The 17,504-nt window shown below is 36.0% G+C and overlaps 1 protein-coding gene across 1 annotated transcript in view; it reads left to right on the top strand.

Moving 5' to 3' along the window:
- Positions 1-7,381, top strand: part of AEBP2 (AE binding protein 2) — a 51,753-nt gene extending 44,372 nt beyond the window's left edge. The window contains 4 exon segments of the mRNA XM_086610590.1: positions 1,328-1,395; positions 5,666-5,779; positions 6,042-6,108; positions 7,354-7,381. Of these exon segments, the coding sequence (XP_086466716.1) occupies positions 1,328-1,395; positions 5,666-5,779; positions 6,042-6,096 (237 nt within the window). The 3' untranslated portion in view covers positions 6,097-6,108; positions 7,354-7,381.
- Positions 7,382-17,504: the final 10,123 nt, after the last annotated feature.

Genomic DNA, 17,504 nt, shown 5'->3' with positions numbered 1-17,504 from the left:
CAGGTCCGTCTCAGAGCCCACTGGCATTGGCTCTATCACACCTAGAGGAAGCTTCTAGCAGCTTCTCACAGAAGCCACCTTTGTAGCTACTCTGCTACCAAAATCTTGCCATGCAAATCCAATATTCCAGTTCTTGTCTACAAGCATATTGATACCTTCAGATATCTCAAATATGTCTATATTAATAATCTGGCTGTTAAATCTGTGGACACTTCTCTCTGCCTCATTTTTGTTTAGAGAATCACTGCATAGTTTTAAAAACAAAACTTTAAGCAAATTTGTGAATTCCCTGAAGTGTCATGACTAAGTTTAATTTACCATGATATTCATTTGTGGGAAAGTGCTTTGGTTGATCCAGAATATGGACTTCAGTGTTTTAAGTTCTGTATGCTACATTTTAGTTCAGCCTTTTTCACGAAGATCACTTCCCACCCCTCTGTATTTCTGTGCTTCAAAGGTTCTCTAGTAAACTTTTTGGAGTTTACAGTATCTGCAGTAGCTGTGTGTAGAATCTTTCCAAGATTTAATGTGCATTTTATGCTTAGAGATGCCGAAGTTGGGGAGAGTTGATGTTTGAAGCGAATAGGAAAATCTGTATGAAGTATTGTGATGTGTAGTAAAGGAGAAGCTGAGGGTAAATTAGTAGAAGAAGCAGCAAATGGCTTTTGCCTGTTTTTCTGAATACTGTAAATTTTTGGGATGCCTTTTGAATGCCGGTGCTAAAGAATATATTTGTAGTTGAATGAACAGATTTATTTTTTATGCTTTCTGTGTGTGTATTTCCAGCTTTATCTTGGCTAAAAGTGGGAGTCTAGCTTCAGGGTCCTTCACCTAAAAACTTTATTCTCTGTGAAAGTATCTTATCTGCTGGTCTACTGTGAATCATATATGAAACTATGAGGAAGGAGTTCTTACTTCTTGTCTGGGACCTTACCAGTGGAGTACATATGCTCTACTTAAACTCTTACCAGTTGTGAGCAAGACTACTTACAGGATGCGTTTTGGTAGGGGGTGTTTTTTGGTGGTTTTTTTTTTCGTGTGTGTGTATTTTTTTTGTTCGGTTTTTGTTTTGGTGTGTTTTGTTGTTTGTGTGTTGTTCCCCCCCCCAGGCACCACTTAGTAGACAAACGTTAAAAGAAAATATTAAATCTTGCCAAGAATGGCTTGAGTAGTGATATGTACATTCTACCTATATATAGAATTAATACAACTTTCAAAGAGTAGAACAGTTTGCCGTTTATGAACGTCCAGTTGGACATGAAGAACAACTTTTTTTGAGCAAAATATCTGCAGATTTGGTTTTAATTATGATTTATGTAATTATCAGGTAATAGCTAAAAGAAAAGAAGATTCTGGAAAAATAAAACTCTTGCTTCATTGGACACCAGAGGACATGTGAGTATATTGCTAGTGATACGATATAGGATTTAAATGGGGAAAGATTTACAGTGGGGTAGATGAACTGTCTGTCACTAAATTATGGTATGCCTTTGAATATTTAAATTAAAGTTCACGTTTTAAAAAAATGCTTTTAAAGTAATTTAGCAGTTTTAAAAAATAGACAATGCTTTAATTGATTTTTACTTTAGTTTTCAAGTCTTTAGACTCTGATATGGAAGTTTATCACTGAGACAACTTTGTTTTACCCACTGATTCATCATGATCCTAAAGTAGTTTTAAATACTGAAAAATGTGCAATTATCTGTGTAACAGCAGATCTACAAGAATCGTGCCCTAGGTGCCACGATTTAACATTATAATAACCACATTTGGCCCTTCAAGGTATCTGTCTCATATTGCGGCTTCTTTGGATTCTCCCATTGAAGCTGAAGCTTGGAATACTCTTCCAGCATGTTTGGCTGCTTCTTTCCCTTGTTTTTTCAAAGTTCTACCTTGTTCCAAATGAGTAGCCTTGTGTGTAATGCAGGACAAAGGTGCTGCCCTTGGGTAGGCTTGGGACGTATGAAGTAGTAAGTGTACTTTAGAAAAAAGTTATCTACTTCTTTGAAATAGCTGAGATCTCATCTCTTCTGACACAGGGAGGAACTTATATTTAAATATTTTGATTTTAATTATATGGAAAAGTAGAGTAAATGGTTTCTGCTATGCTGTAGGAGGGCAGTAGGCAGAGTAGCTTTAGGAGAGGCAGTAGCTCTATGCTCCATGTTTTCCGTAAGTTTTAAGACGATTAACTACTTTTCCTTTTAAAGGTAAGAGGTAATTATAATAGCATTAATTTTTTGGATCCATACTCCTGCATACCGATTCCTGGATCCATAGTCTTGCATACAGATTAATGTACTGACACGTTTAGTTGACATTGGAAGATGGAAGTTACTGACACATTTAGTTCACACTAAGATGAAGAGCTGCATAATGAGGTAGGACATGCAGGTTTAGAGGCTCGTTCTTAAAAGGAACTTCAGGTTTACCATGAAGATGTTTCTAAATTGGTAGAATTCACTAGGTAAGGATATCTAAGTTTCAGATAAAGTAGTCAAAGTTCATGCAGTTAACTTTTAGAACATGAGGATCTCTTAGGTTTAGTTCTGCTTTTAAGTAATCAAATGGGATGGTGATGAAAAGCCTTAACAGAAATTTACCTGTGTGTTGAAGAAGTGGTTTAAATTACTCAGTTCTGTAGTGTCCCAAATTGGTCACGTACAGTAGTGTGAACTTGACACTGTGAATCTACTATAAGTTTAACTTACAGAGGACTAGGGTTGGTGATAGTTATCTGCAGCAACGTTTGGCATTTTGGTGTAATTTCAAAGTGTCTGTAGCTTTTGCTGCTCATTGCAGCACTTGTAGACTGCAAGTCTTAATTCAACTTGGGAGAGAATAACTAAAATATTGTAGTAGGGAGCGAAGTGTTTCGCTTCCTTTTAGAATAGCTGGTAACACTGTATGTAACAGCATTCTGAAATGATTCTTATTAAAATATTACAGATAAAGACAGTGAATTGCATTTTAAGATAAGCATTTAAAAAGCATCTAACACTTTGGGAACATGAAAAGTAAATTTAAAAAATCAGAATACTTTTTTCCTAATACAGAGTTGAATGAGTTTTTTGCTCCTGCAGATGAATACAGTATCAGAATCTCTGCATTGGAGAAGACAAGTTATTCAGTAACGTTAAGACATCATGGATAGAACGTGGATTTGATTAGTCAGGTCAAAGGAATAATGTGTTTTATACTGATATTGCTTGCATTTCGGTTGGGTTAGGTAGAAGTTATGTTTCCTGCACTGAATGATGTAGTTTTGAATTATTGAGTGTTGGGTAGACTCAATTTCGTCCTGATCATTGCAGTTGAGGACAGCACATGAAAGGTGTCATGGCTAGTGTTATCCATCTTACACACTGAATATACTCACACTTCAGAAAAGTTGAACGCAGTCATGATGATGACTTTCCCTTGCGCTGAGCTGTTCATCAGCCTTTCAGATGGAGCTAGTAATAGTGATTTAACCTTTTCTACTCTTCAGTCCTCTTGAGAAACTGTTAAACTGCTCCGGGTTATCTGTACCAGAAGTGTTTTTTCAGGAGAAGGAAATACTAGTCTTTAACTTGTTTCCTATGCAAGAGGTAAATAATTTTTAATTTTTTGGTTTAGAGCAGGCATTTGTTCTTTGTGCCAGTACTTCTTGGCTTACTGATTTGTTGTTATTTACATTTCAAATAGTCTTTGCATGCAAAAAGTTTTCTTATTTACTGTTTAAATTGTTTTGCATCTTCAGCATATAGCTTCTACTAAAAATGTCTTCCAAACCTTGCTTGTCAAAAAACTGATTTTGGCTTTATTTAAAAAAAAAGTGTTTTTTTTTCACCTTTCATGATCTGTGGTGTATTAAACCTTAACAGATCTATGGATGGACTTTTTACAAGGGCATGTAGTGATAGGACAAGGGGCAATGGCTTTAAACCGAAAGAGGGGAGATTTAGATTAGATATAAGGAAGAAATTTTTCCCTCTGAGGGTGGTGAGGCACTGGAACAGGTTGCCCAGAGAAGTTGTAGATGCCCCATCCCTGGAAGTGTTCAAGGTCAGGTTGGATGAGGCTTTGGGCAACCTGGTGTAGTGGAGGGTTTCCCTGCCCATGGCAGGGGGGTTGGAACTGGATGGTCTTTGAGGTCTCTTCCAACCCAAACCATTCTATGATTACCTCTTAGGTGGTGTCCCCCCACCTCCCTTTTTTTTTTTTTTCTTTTTTTTTTCTTTTTTTTTTCCTTCTTTTTTTCTTCTTTTTTTCTTCCACCTTCATCTGAAAAGGGAGAAGTATCATTGGAGAAACTCCTTTTCCTACTGACATAGAAATTCTCTGTTTCATTTAATTTTTTGGATGGCTTACCTAAAAGATTGAATTTGAGTTGCAGCTGAATTTCATTGCTGAAAAACAGAGATTCAATTTAATAATTTGCAGAAGTCTATTAAATTGCACATAGCTTTGGTCAGAGAAAGAACTGTTTTATTTAGATAGTCTTAAATGTTGAGTGTCTCAATTTGAAACTTATTTCAAAATGTTAGAATTCTTAGTTGCAAATTTAAACTTTTCCTCAACCTGAAATTAATTTTTGGCTCCTAGATCATGTGAGAAACAAATAATAAAAAAAAAACAACACACCCAACCCTTTATGTGGGCTGAAAATATTATCTCAGGGAGTTGTTTGGTTTTTGAGGGTTTTTGTTTTGCTTTTTGGGGGATGATTTTTTCCACCTCCTCCATAGTGGAAGCAAAATGGATAACTTGTTTGTTCTGCACAGCGTTGGTCAATGCTAACTTTTGGAAGGAGACAGGAAAGCAGATTTTCAGTAGGACACTAATGACCTCTGCAAACCCAGTGCCTCTCTTAGCAACGTATTACCTGCAAAACTCCACAGGGCCTTCAAAACCCAGTGTTCTTGTAGCACAAGGAGCAATAATGCAGTGAGCAACTCGTAAGTAGGCATGTGTGGCTTCAAAGAATTAAAGTACAAAACATAGATCCATTGTGTATGTTCTCTCCAGCCCTCTTCCCCACGATTTCATTGCAAGTGACGCTGAAGCAACGATTCCCTTTAATGTGTAAAGACCAAGTTGTATTCCATCTCCCAATGAAAACTATTGAGTAGCCAAAATATTTTGTGGTGATGACCTAGATTTCCTTAGAAGATAATCAAATGATTAACTTCAGCAAAGCTGTAGCATTTTGATATTGAAAGCTTTGAACTTGGAGCAAGGAAATTAGTGTAACTTGAAGCTCAGTGCCCGGAGTGCGCTCTGGCCTTTACTTACTTTTAGACAGCGTCAAAGAATTTTACACCCAGTAAAATAAAACATTTTAAAACATCTGTTTGTTTTTCCTGCTATGCAGGAAAATTTTCACATTAAACTGCTAAAATGGAGAATGTAGCACCATTATAGTTGTATGTTGGTTTAGTATTCTTCTGGAATAATCTAAATTCTGTTTAGTATCTTTTTCACACTGAGAACTTGAAAGACTTTGAAGTATAATGAGTAAAGATTGACTGTCTTTTCCTCACTCCAGTGAAGATGCTTTTTAACCAGTGAAATGTGAAGATTACTTTAAAAAACCTCATGTATACTAGTTTACCACGTAAATTTATGGTAAGAAAGCAATTGATCTTTTTTGAATATTTTTATTTTATTTATTTATTCATAGTCTGCCTGATGTGTGGGTAAATGAAAGTGAGCGACATCAGTTAAAAACTAAAGTAGTTCATTTATCAAAACTACCAAAAGATACTGCCTTGCTTCTGGACCCAAACATATACAGGTAACGTCCTAATTTTGAACCTTTCTTTACTTAAATGTGGTCTTAAGCCTCGCTTAACTTTTTGACGTTGGAACATCAGGATTGCTAATGCATTATACACCAGAGCAGGGAAGCTCAATCCTGTCAGCATCCAGGAGTTAAGTTCTGAGGTCTTAAGTTGTGTCAGAATTACTTAACTTCTTGAACTGAACTCTAGTTACTGAGAAACGGGGAATGTGTGTATTTACCAAGTGTATTTTAATTTTTTGTGCTTGGTACACAGAAATTCTAGTAAAGGAGGTACATACAGTGGAATCCTGAAAGATCACTTCTGTTAAGATCACATACTGGTTTGTATACCAATTTTTTTAAAGTCCAAATTTATCTTTACATCTTTTATATTCGACTGTAATACATGCAGTATTACCTTGAAATCTGTACTTGTATACAAGTACTGTTTTTTTTTAATACAAGATTCTTTAAAGGGGGACAGAAGGGAACAGTACATGTTACTTGTCTTTAAGCTGGATTCATGTTTGTGTTTTAGAACTTCAGATTGGCTTGTAATCCATCTTGTTTCTAATAATTTCCTGATTTTTTCCCCCCTCTTTATTAGTGTGTTCACATAATTTTCAGTACCCACAGTTCTGTGTGTGTACAGTTTTTAAAGGTAATCTGAAATGCTTAATTCACTCTTAGGTTTTTGAACTTCCAAAGATAACGTATTTATGGGTTTATGTTAAAAATTCATGAAAATGGGTTGTGGAAAAAAAAGGTTTTTCTGCCATAACAGAAGTTCAGTGTTCCTGTGTTTCTTCCTTAACATCCAGTGACTTAGTGTCTAAAGGAGTAACTAGAACACTACTCCTGATATGCGATAAGCCTTTCAGGTCACCTTTAACATTCAGCGTATTTCACTAATAAAATTAATGAAAACTTAGTTTACAATATGAAAATAAATTGTCACACTATATCTGCTATCCTTGTACTTGTATTTAAAATACTTACTTTAGTATATGAAAATATAACAGTAAACGATAAAAATGTTACGAGAAAATTGGACTGCATGTTTTAAAACTGCTTAACACAGTGACTGTTTTATAATCTAATTTAGGTGTTAATCATCTTTATATTGATTACCTTTGCAGAAATTGAGAGATTAGTTTGATTTGAAAAGGAAAATGTAACCTTTTAAAATAAAAACGTAATGATCTTCGGGATTAGGTCCTTGGAGAACACAATGTTGTACTAGATTTTTACCAATATAGATTAGTGTGTGATTATTAAAAAGAGCTTTGGGGCCGACTGTGGGAGATGAAAGAAATAAAGTTGAAGACCAAAACTTTACAAGGGAAAAACGTGGTCAAGGGAATTCGGTGACAGCTATTAACGTCATGCTAAAATGATGACTCCAATAGAAAGTTTGAAGTAATGATCTGAAATGAACGTTAATATGGGATCATCTAAAATGGCTTCAGTTTTAATCAAATTAAACGAAAGTAGATTTTATACAGTCGCGATTTCATAGCACACACTAGCTGACTCAAATGTACATCTCAGGGTCTTTAGTAAAACTGTACTATCTTCTTTTACAGAACAATGCCCCAGAAGAGGTTGAAGAGGTAAAAACCAAGCAAGTGGGGACACCTGCAGTCTTAGTCACTGACAGTGGATTTAGAGATAAAGTTGCACATTAGTCAAATCCCATCTTTTTTTTTTTTTCCCTTAGATAAATATTTATGCTTAGTGTAAACATTCTGTGAATGAAGTTGATGCTTCCGTGGAATATATTAATATATTACTGTATATCCACATTTTCATGGAATGGTACAGTGGGAGACTGAGCAAACACTCTTCTGGCAACTTAGTGGAACAACTGAAAGGCTTTGCATGCTTGCTTCTTTAAGCTGCTTTTTTCTTTAGTGAATACAGTAGTTTATATTTGATGAAAAGAAAAAGTAACCATCACCATTTACTCACAATTCCCAAGAGAACTGTTAACAAGTTATTAGGCTTCTTGTCAGTGTTAACCAAATATAACACATGCCAGACAGTAAAACAGATACCAAGGGATTCTCCTGTTGCCCTTTGAGTATGGTGGATAGTAATCATTTGTCATTTGTAATCTCGTGTCCTTTTGCAGATCCCTAAAATATGTTGGATTATAATGTTTAAACAAATGTTGATGGAATGCTTGTCTTTTCCAATCGACTATGAATACATATAGTACGGTTTAAAGATGTTAAGAGTGTTGCAGTATGTCTGACCCCCTTTTCAGGAGTAGTATAGTATGTTAATGAGATCTGCCTTTATGTGATCTGTATCGGTGGATGGTTTTTGAAAAACCTCGACTTAAGCAATTAGTGTTATTGGTGGTTTATTTTGCTTTTTTGACCCTTTAGGATCCCCATTCACTTTTAAAGTATACTTTTTTTATTTGGCCTAATGTTTTCTAGATGTAAAGAAAATGGTATTTTTAAAAAAAAATATCTAGAAATTCAATCCTTTATGCACCAAAGTTGGCTTTGAAAAGGAAAGTAAAATCATTTTCTTGCTTAATAAGCAAGAAGCCGTGGATTTTTTTAACTGACAAATAGAGATGTGTCTAACCTGTTAGTCTTTGTACGGAGACAAAAATGTTGCATATAGATAATAGGACATTGCTTGTAAATATTTCAGCAGATTTGTAATATATTTTTATATTATGAAATGTACTGTAGATGTTTTTCTAGAGGCATGAAAGTTAAAATGTATATATTACGGTAGAAATAATATTGAAGGATATTGTAATTCACTAGTGCTGCCAGAAGAATTGTTTAAAAAAAGCACCTTCCTTAACAATAAAAAACCTTCTTTTACATACCTAAGGGACTATATACTACTGTTAATATCTGTTGTAAGAACAAAAATACATTGAACATCCTTCCCAGAAATCTTAGAGGGATGAATAGTACCCATAATTAATTCATGGCGCTCCTTTCTAATAGTGAACATGAAATTAGTTTTTTCCTTACTGTTGGAAGGAACTAATATGTAAAATTTGTATGGATATATGCAGTCAAACTGCAGAGTTAGTCCTCCTTATTGGGGAGGAATTTACTACAGTGAAACTAATAACCAGCAGTTTTTACACTAAATTTTTATTAAATAGAATAAAACTTAAAGTAACCCTTTGGTTGCAGAAGTGAGCATATCCTAATGGAATTCAAATGCGTTCCGCGTTGGTACTGACATGAGTCTTGCTTAGCTCCAGTGGGTTAAAAATGTTACTTATATACACAAAAAAAAATAAATCTTATCAAACGAAACGAAGTGCAGATTAAAAGCACCACTAATATAAGATGTTCTGGAATGGTTGTTTAATAAGGGTATTATTCATAAAATCTGTAGTGATGTGACTTTATTTTTGAAAAAAATGCAGTGTTTTGTTTTTTGGTTTTGTTTTTTTTTTTGCTTGAGCACTTCACCTACTGCTTTTTCTGTACCTATAAAGTAATCCGTAATCTTTGTTTCTTTTTTGAATTTGTTATAAAATTGCCAAATAGAAGTGTTTCAGATATAGTTTGTATTTGTATTTTTTTAATTTTATTGCTTCATGAGTTTCTTGTAAGTCATTTATAATTGACAGATGATTGTAGACCTTGCCTGAGTATTTTTTCTAATAAAACAAAGCAAACAAACCTCATTAACTTCAAAATTGTAAGATTTCAATGAAGTTTTCAAAGATAAATATAAAAATGTCAGTATCCCTTCATTTCCTCTGGAAGTGGTAACACACATACCTTTACAAAATGGGAAATTCATGGATTCAAGTCACATATTGTTCCTGTAAACTGTGACTTCCTTTTTTTGGGTTTAAGAAGTACTATCTGATGTTCTCATGGTACAACTTCTACCTTAGAAGGAAAAATCAGTTTAAATTCCAGACATCTGTGAACAAATGGATACATTGGAATTAATTAAACTTTTCATAGCAGTCAAAAGGTAAGTGGACTTTTGGCTGTGTTTTGTCTTGAAGTTATCAAAGTGGACTGCTAAAACTATTTATGTTTGAAAGTTGTTTGTATTCCACAAATGATGTAATTACTTGGTGGTGGTTTATGTTTCAAATGACATTCATGTCTCTCTAAAGCTCTACTTCAGTTTTTGTCTTTGTCCCCAGATGAATTTTTTTTTTTTTTTTTTAGAGTACCAGATACACGGAACTGGCACAGTGTGCCGGGAGGTATTGATCACTTTGTTCTGAAAAAAATCTTACTGTTATTCTTGAAAAGTGTTAATGAAATAATTGTTCCTCCCCTTTTCAGTAGTTCCGTGCGCTTTCTTTCGGGATGTGACACATAGAGGTTTCCTCCAGTTTTTCTCAAGAACATTTTTTTTAATACATTTTTTCAAATACCTACTGAACGCTTTCCCTCCCAGCTGAAGTGTTTATCTTCTTTGTAGAGAAGTGTCACCAAGACAAACTTGTCGTTATTTTACCCTTCGCTGCAGTCTGTTTCCAGACCGCTTTAATGAGTAACTATGTAAATATTCTAAATTTATACTTTTTCGCTTAGAGGTTCTGTATTATCTTTAACACAATACAGAAGGTGAGCAAAAGAAAATGACTAATTTTACAGTTAAATCATGGCAAGATACACTGGAGTGTGTACTCCATGAGGAGAGGGTTGAGGGAGCCGGACAAGTTCAGCCTGGAAAAGAGAAGGCTTTAGGGGAACTCTCACTTAAAACCGCACAGCAGGAGAATGAGAGTCAGTGGTCATAAACTGGAATGGGAGTTTTTTTCACTGTAAGGATAGTCAAACATCAGAACAGATTACTCCCAGAGGTCCCAAAAATCTCTATCCTTGATAGTTTTCAAGATCCAGACAAAGCCCTGAGCAGCCTGGTCTGGATTCAGTGTTGTTAGTGTTGCACTGAGCAGGAGTCTGGACTAGATGCTCCCTTGGAGATTCTCCCACAGAAACACAGAATAATTCATGGAACTTCAAGGGAGGGACATGAATTATTCTGTGTTTCTGTGATTCAGAACTAAGTAGATTTTCTCTTCTAGCCCACATGCTCAGGAAGACATCAGCTATGTTTAGGTGGCATTAGCAAGCTGTTCATGTGTTCATAGATCGTGGCTAGAGTTGAAGCTGTTGGGATTGAAATCGATCAGCTCTGGCAGTAACTTGGATCTGGGGCTTTAGTCTGTGTTCGTTTTGGCCTGTGTGCTTGAACTACCCTGGTGCTATCATCTTAAAGTAGATGCTGATGCTTGAGGATGTGGGTCTGAAAAGGGCCTGGGATGGAATGTTTACTCCTTCACTGTCCAGTGACACCAGCAAGGGTTTTCAGAAATCTCAGATGTGTGTGTGGCTCTCTTGGGTTCTTACTTCTGGGACACCTTTAACGGAGTGCTGAATCAAGCTCTTTGTAAGTCACGCTTTTCAGGAGTTGCAGCGCACCCAGGTATCTGTGCCCAAAGTCACCAGTCCTTTGGGAATGTGTTGGCTTGCATTTTAGTTTCCTAAAACTGAATAACAGGATTTTTGAGTGAGGAGTGCTCTTTTGGGAACGAAGAACCTCTCTGCCTTTTGCTCAAGTAGATGGAAGTCTGGGAAGACTTCATAGCATTTGGGCATAGCATACGGGCTGGTTGTTTGATACTAGATCTCATTCTTCTTTAATAGATGGAGCAGAAACACATCAGCTCTTTTCTAATGCTTAAATTGCATATAAATTTATCTGAAGTTACTGTGATGTTTCAGATTTTGGCTAAATTGAATAATATGCAGCACTGTATATTTTTCTTGATTTCTGTAGCCTGTTAAGTAATATATCAGTAGTTTCCAATTTAAATTACCTATTAAATCTGGACTAGCTTCATTTGGGAACAAATAGGTTAATTATATTTAAATCTGCATTGTTTTTAGTAATTAATACTTCCGTCTGAAATTGGTGATATATCCTCACTTAATGCTCTCTTGCTGTGATGTTTTAAACTTACGTATAAACCTACCATAAGTATTGCTCTTGTCACATGAATGTGTGACAAGTACAACAGAAAGAAAAATCATTTCATCAGGAAAGCTGGCTTTTAGAAAAGCAGCTGAATCTGTCGTTTCTTTCAGTGATTTTATAAATTTTTATTTTTTTTAGCAACTTATAAGTTGCTAAGTAGATATCCTGTGAATGGCTTCTATATGCACATGGCTCTGAAAGTAGAATAAAGTTTCATCTCTAAAACAAGACACTTCAAACAAAGCATTCCAGCAGCAGAAGATGGTCTTAACATCACATATATTTTTTTTTTTTTTTTCATAGTCAAGTAAAGATGCCCTTACATCTGTTAGTTATCCTGGTGTTTACTTATTCCAAGCAAAGAATACTCTTTGGTAAGCTTATGTTGCTTCAACTTCTAGTAAAAATTTCTGAATTACCCTACCTGCTCTACTGATTTGAACAATACGATAGAAAAAATGTTTTAAAATCAAGAATATCCATTTGTTCATGCCTTCTCCATAAGGCACCTTTTTCTACAATTCTGTGTTCTTGCAATTATGTCAACCAAATTGAGACTGAAAGAATGAATACCCGTATTAATGCAGCTTCAGTCTCCTAGTGTTTATAATGAAAAGAATCAGGTGTAAATACTAGAGATGAATCTCTTAAAGTATAGTTATGAGAAGAATTATTACAGCTTCACTATTGTCATCTCTATTAAAATATTTTTAATAACATAAAATGAACTAAAATCTGACCAACAATAAACCCTTGTACTCCTGGAAGATTAAGATTTTTTTCCAACCGTGTATTCTGTTATGTTTCCCTGAATATAGCCGGCAAGCTAGAAAAAAACAAATAGATTTAGATATGCTGTCAAATCTCAGGTTATCTCCCGGAGGGGAGAATAAAACCAGAGATTAATGTTTTGTGATTAAAGCAGAACACTGGTTCCAGGAGACAGAGGAGCTGTGAATTTACTCTTTCCAGCTAAGAAACCGTAGTGAGGAGTATTGACCAGTGTTGCAACCTGTATTTTTGGATTTTGACTAGAAATGGCGATACTGAGAATTTGCTTTCCTACTCTGTTATAGCGGTTGTCCTTACAGTGGAAAATTCTTCCCAGACTATATGTCTTAATTTTTATACTACAATATACAGTACTCCGCACAGTAATCTACAAAGCATGTATGTTTGGGGTTTGATGTAGCTTTATTAAAATCCTTTGTGATCGCTACTTTGAATTTTTCTTCATTTTAATGAAATGTATAGTTGGAATGTTGTTATCTGCCTCGTAATGCTTTGTAGTCCTTAAAATTTAACCAACTTATGTTTTCTGTCCCGTACTTTCCATGCTACACTATATTATAACGCACAGTAGTACAAGTACAGAGGTGGATCAAAGTAAAGTTCCATAATACTTGTGTGCCCTAATTTTTGAAAAGTCTTGCAACCTCATCTTAAAGTACTTTTATCTGTAATTTCTTAAATTATTTGAAATTATATACCAATTCCAGTATGTAGCATCTGACCATCATTTTCAAGGGTGGTGCAGAATTGGGAGTTACCTGTTGATATCCACGAGGCTCATTGTGCTGAGCTGTCCTGTTGGAGCTGATAGAATAGCTCAAACCAGTCGTGGATATCATCTTTCATGGAGACTTGGAACAAGAGGGGAGGAAGATGCTACTGTGAGAGTTTGGTAGCTGTTGATGGAGAGTTAGTAATACTGTGCTGAGCTCTAACCTGGAAGGAACTGTGATCTAGATATCTCTTCTAAGGTTCTATGCTTAAGTTTTTTCTTTGCCATTTTCCAGTGTTTTAAGGCAAAAAAGTAATGTTCTGGTCTAGCCTGTTGTTCTGGTCCAGTGCTTTTTTGCTGTCAGCTGTACATGAAGTTTCTCATACTTATTTCCTGTTCTCTTCCGCACGCATGCTTGTGCTTCCATCTCTAGTTCTTCTCTAGAGAAGAGGTAAAATCAGTATGTCTTTGTCACAGTGTAGCTTACAGCAGAATAAAGAAATGTAGTTCTAGGTGTAAAGAGAATCAAATTGTGTTGATAGCAGAAAAAAGAAAAGCAGGCTGTTTGGTTGACAGCCAGTTACGGGTAAATTCGGCTCTTGCAGTTGTTTAGGAAGATTAATACGCTGTGATTTATGCTACGTTATTTGTTTTTCCTAACTCTGAAAATGGCCCTTTTCACTTGTGTAAATGCTCCTTGGTAGTAGAGTAACAAATAATAAGTAATATGATAAATCTGTTTACTTCATCCCAGATGAGAGATAATTGCTGACCAGCATACCCTTGGGTCGCCTTGCTTAGAGATTTGAGTTCTGTCTACCGAATGCAGTTATAAAGTTTTGTCGAATTTTACCATCCTTTCATCTTAGTATTTTGCTTGTGTTTGATCTGATCGCCTCGTGTATTTACTGTGAAGAACTGCCTCTGATTTGAGAGCCCTTCTGACTGTCAAAGGGAACCAAGAAAACTCAGTCAGTGATGGTTTATTTGGTGGGTTTTTTGGTTTGTGTTAGTGGAGTTTTTGTTTTGGTTTGGGTGGTTTTTTTAGGTTTTGGTTTTGCTCTTTTTGTGGGGTGTGGGTTGTTTTTTATTTTATTTTTATTTGTTTTTTACTTGGAAGTGTATAGTTGCATTATATTTAAGGAGAGTGTCTACTGTGTTGGGGAAATAAGTGGTTCTAAATGGAGATGTTCCTCTGTCTGTAGTACTTTCTTGTGAGAACAGCTGCTTTCAACAATGTCCAGTAAAAGGCGAGAAAGATGCTTTGCCATAAGTTCCAAAGGGACTTATGAAATACTTGAATACAACTTTACAGTCAAAAGCTAGTTCTGTAATAGTACTAAATGTTTAATGCCACTGACCAAACTCGTTGTCTGAACGTCCTTGCTCAGTCATGGCTTTTGGCTTGTTCCATCCACGTTGTGTTGAAGCTCACATAGCTCAGTGAGATTTGTACAGCCATATGGAGTCTGACCAATGCCTCGTTGACTTTAGAAAGACTTCATTACGGATCTTTGACTCATCTACCTCTCTTCAAATCTGTTGTCTGAAACCCAGATTGTGAAATAAGGGGGAATGGAACATGATGTTGCTAATGATTAATGCCAAAATGCTCAACATGAGCCACTTAAACGTGTCTAGGCAATGAAATATATGTTTGGATTTACATAATTTCAAGGCCAAAAAATTAGTAAATGTGGTGTTTTGGGAGCAAAGCATTGGAATGTGAGATTAAAGACTGCCCTTAAGCAATAAAGGCATTTTTAAAGAGTTTTAATTTTAAACGCTTTGCAGCTTCTGGTGAATATGAGGCAGGGGCTTGGACCCTGCTTGCTTTTTCTTTCTTCTTGTCATAAATATTCTCTCCTAGAGCATGGAAAAATACGTCAATTACACTTAAAACAGTGTTTATTGCACAGCAGATGTGAGCACACAGCAACTGTAGCTGAAAGCCAAAGTATTTAATTAGCAGTTGCCTGCAGCTGGATTCTTTCTTTTCAAACAAGTGGGGAGGTGGGGAAACATAAAAGGATGTCAGGAGACATTCTGCTGACAGTGAGCAAGTTCATGTGTAAATACTTAAAAATTTTGCTCTGGCTCCATGCTCGGAGCCACCATGTAGTATTGCTGCCTTTTCGTGGTGCTGTGCAGTCATCTGCGAATTTCGTGTCCTCACTAACCAGATATATGTGGTACCTCATCCAGATAACATTTGATGGGGTTGTACAGTCTTAAAGGAGGATAATAAATACAAAGATTTTGGTTTTCAATAGTTCTGTGCTCCTGTGCTAGTTTCCTTGTAGCTATTCCTTCTACAGCTGTTGAGAGTTTGCCATTGATTTGAAGGTTGAGGATTTATGTTACAGTCAGATCTCAGAGGCTGGAAATTCCTTCCTCATGGGTGAAACTGTCTGGATTTGCTTTCTTGTGCATTTAGTCTCTCGAATTGTAGCATAGGCTGCGTAGGTCAAATCTATGGTGGCAGTAACTTTTTTGCATGTTGTACTTCTCAGGGACTAGTTAGTAATAGCTTTTAAAATGAACAACTGAGGATAAAAGTTGAATATCTGCTGTAAAAATTTCAAAGAGCTGTTTTCGGGGTGAAAGGCGGCCTCTGTCTTAAACTGCATTTATTGTTCAGAAGTGAATTATTGTGGAGGAGAAATGCAAACCAAAAGCTTTATCTTGGCTAATGCCTCATCTGGATAATCTACTACAAGCTGTACAAACTGCATATTGTAGTTTCTGATGTATTTGTCTCCTTGGAGTCCCCTTCCTTTCTTTTTTTTTTTTCTGCCCTTGCCAAATGTGTTTGTTAATTTTAATCTTAGAAGGTGTTTCATAATTTAGTCATCATTCTGTGCATTCTAATGAGAGCTGATTCCAGCAATAGAAGAAGATATGAAGATATTTTAAGCTGAGAAGACGATAAGTAGATGTCAAGACATACAGCTGCACACTGTGCATTTTAGGCACAGTAAAAATGATGTTCCTGTCGCACCCCGCTGTTCCCCGAGGCGCTGGGATCCCACGCGTCACACTCTGCGTATCCATTATGTGTTTTAAGTACAAATTAAATTTCATAGAGATCTGTAACCAAGAGGTGGCAGCAACCTACCACACTACAACTGTGTGTGGATGTATCACTTGGCCGTGATATTACTGAAGGTGTTTAGTTACCTTTCTAAACCAGTCTCCTTAGGTGCAATTTGTTGCCTTTGTTGATACAGGATGGAATTACGTATTGTTATTTAACAGCTCTCCTAACTGTCTTACTGGTTAGTCTGTGTCTCTCAGATATTGCAGAGGAGAATAGAAACTGCCTTCTCTTTTAATAAAAGTGAATATAAAAGTGAAAATAGCTTAAAGAAATGTTTCAATTTATTATCCAAGTACTGAGAAGATTGAACATTATCAAATTCTTTAAAATGTGGCTGGATAATTATGGTTCTTGGTGATTATGCCTTTCTTCTCTAGTTACTTTTTCTTTGCCAGTGATGCCTGAGATTGCACTTTTGACCACCTGAATATTTTCCTAACAGGTCATGATGGGAAGTGTGTTTATGGAATTCTGTATTTATTGTCTAAGTAAGTTGCATATGAAACGTAGTTGTTTAGGTGGTCAGAACAGGCTTTTTCTGATACAATTTTTTTTTTTCTGTTTCTACAAACTGGTCAGTACCTGTGCCAAAGCATAAGGTGCATTTACCCTGTGTGGTTCCTCTCCCTGCCCCCAACAGTAATGGCATCACCAAACAATCATTAAGCTTTAAAACAGTAGTTTTATAACTCGGGTGGCTATTTACTGTTTATCCCTGAAGTATCTCCTGAACGCAAGTACACAAATGCCGAGTAACTAAGTCATTATTTGCGTGTGTATCACAAAGCCTAATGTCATCTCATGCAAGTGGTGATTTGAGTCATAATTACATGTGTTTCCATGGCCCTTAACTATGGGATTTGTATGATGTACTGTGGACTTCATAGGGAGATCTATTTTGTTGTAGTTTGCACAGCTGAAAGAGGCACAGTATTCCTATTATTCTTTTAACAAATAAACCTACTGGTTGATATGTGATGTACACATGACAGTTATCTGGCAAGTGGTGGTGAGTACGTCACTGGATACTGGCTGCCTACTTAGGAAAGGTTCAAGCTTTCATGGAGCTTAGGAAGCTGTCTTGAAGCTACAAGTTAGTTATCGGTGTATCTTTTTTGTGCATTGTCACCATT

Source organism: Tauraco erythrolophus, chromosome 4, assembly GCF_009769465.1.
Source record: "Tauraco erythrolophus isolate bTauEry1 chromosome 4, bTauEry1.pri, whole genome shotgun sequence".
Lineage (NCBI taxonomy): Eukaryota > Metazoa > Chordata > Aves > Musophagiformes > Musophagidae > Tauraco > Tauraco erythrolophus.
The sequence above is the reverse complement of the archived record's forward strand: the minus strand, read 5'-3'. Positions and strand labels throughout refer to the sequence as shown.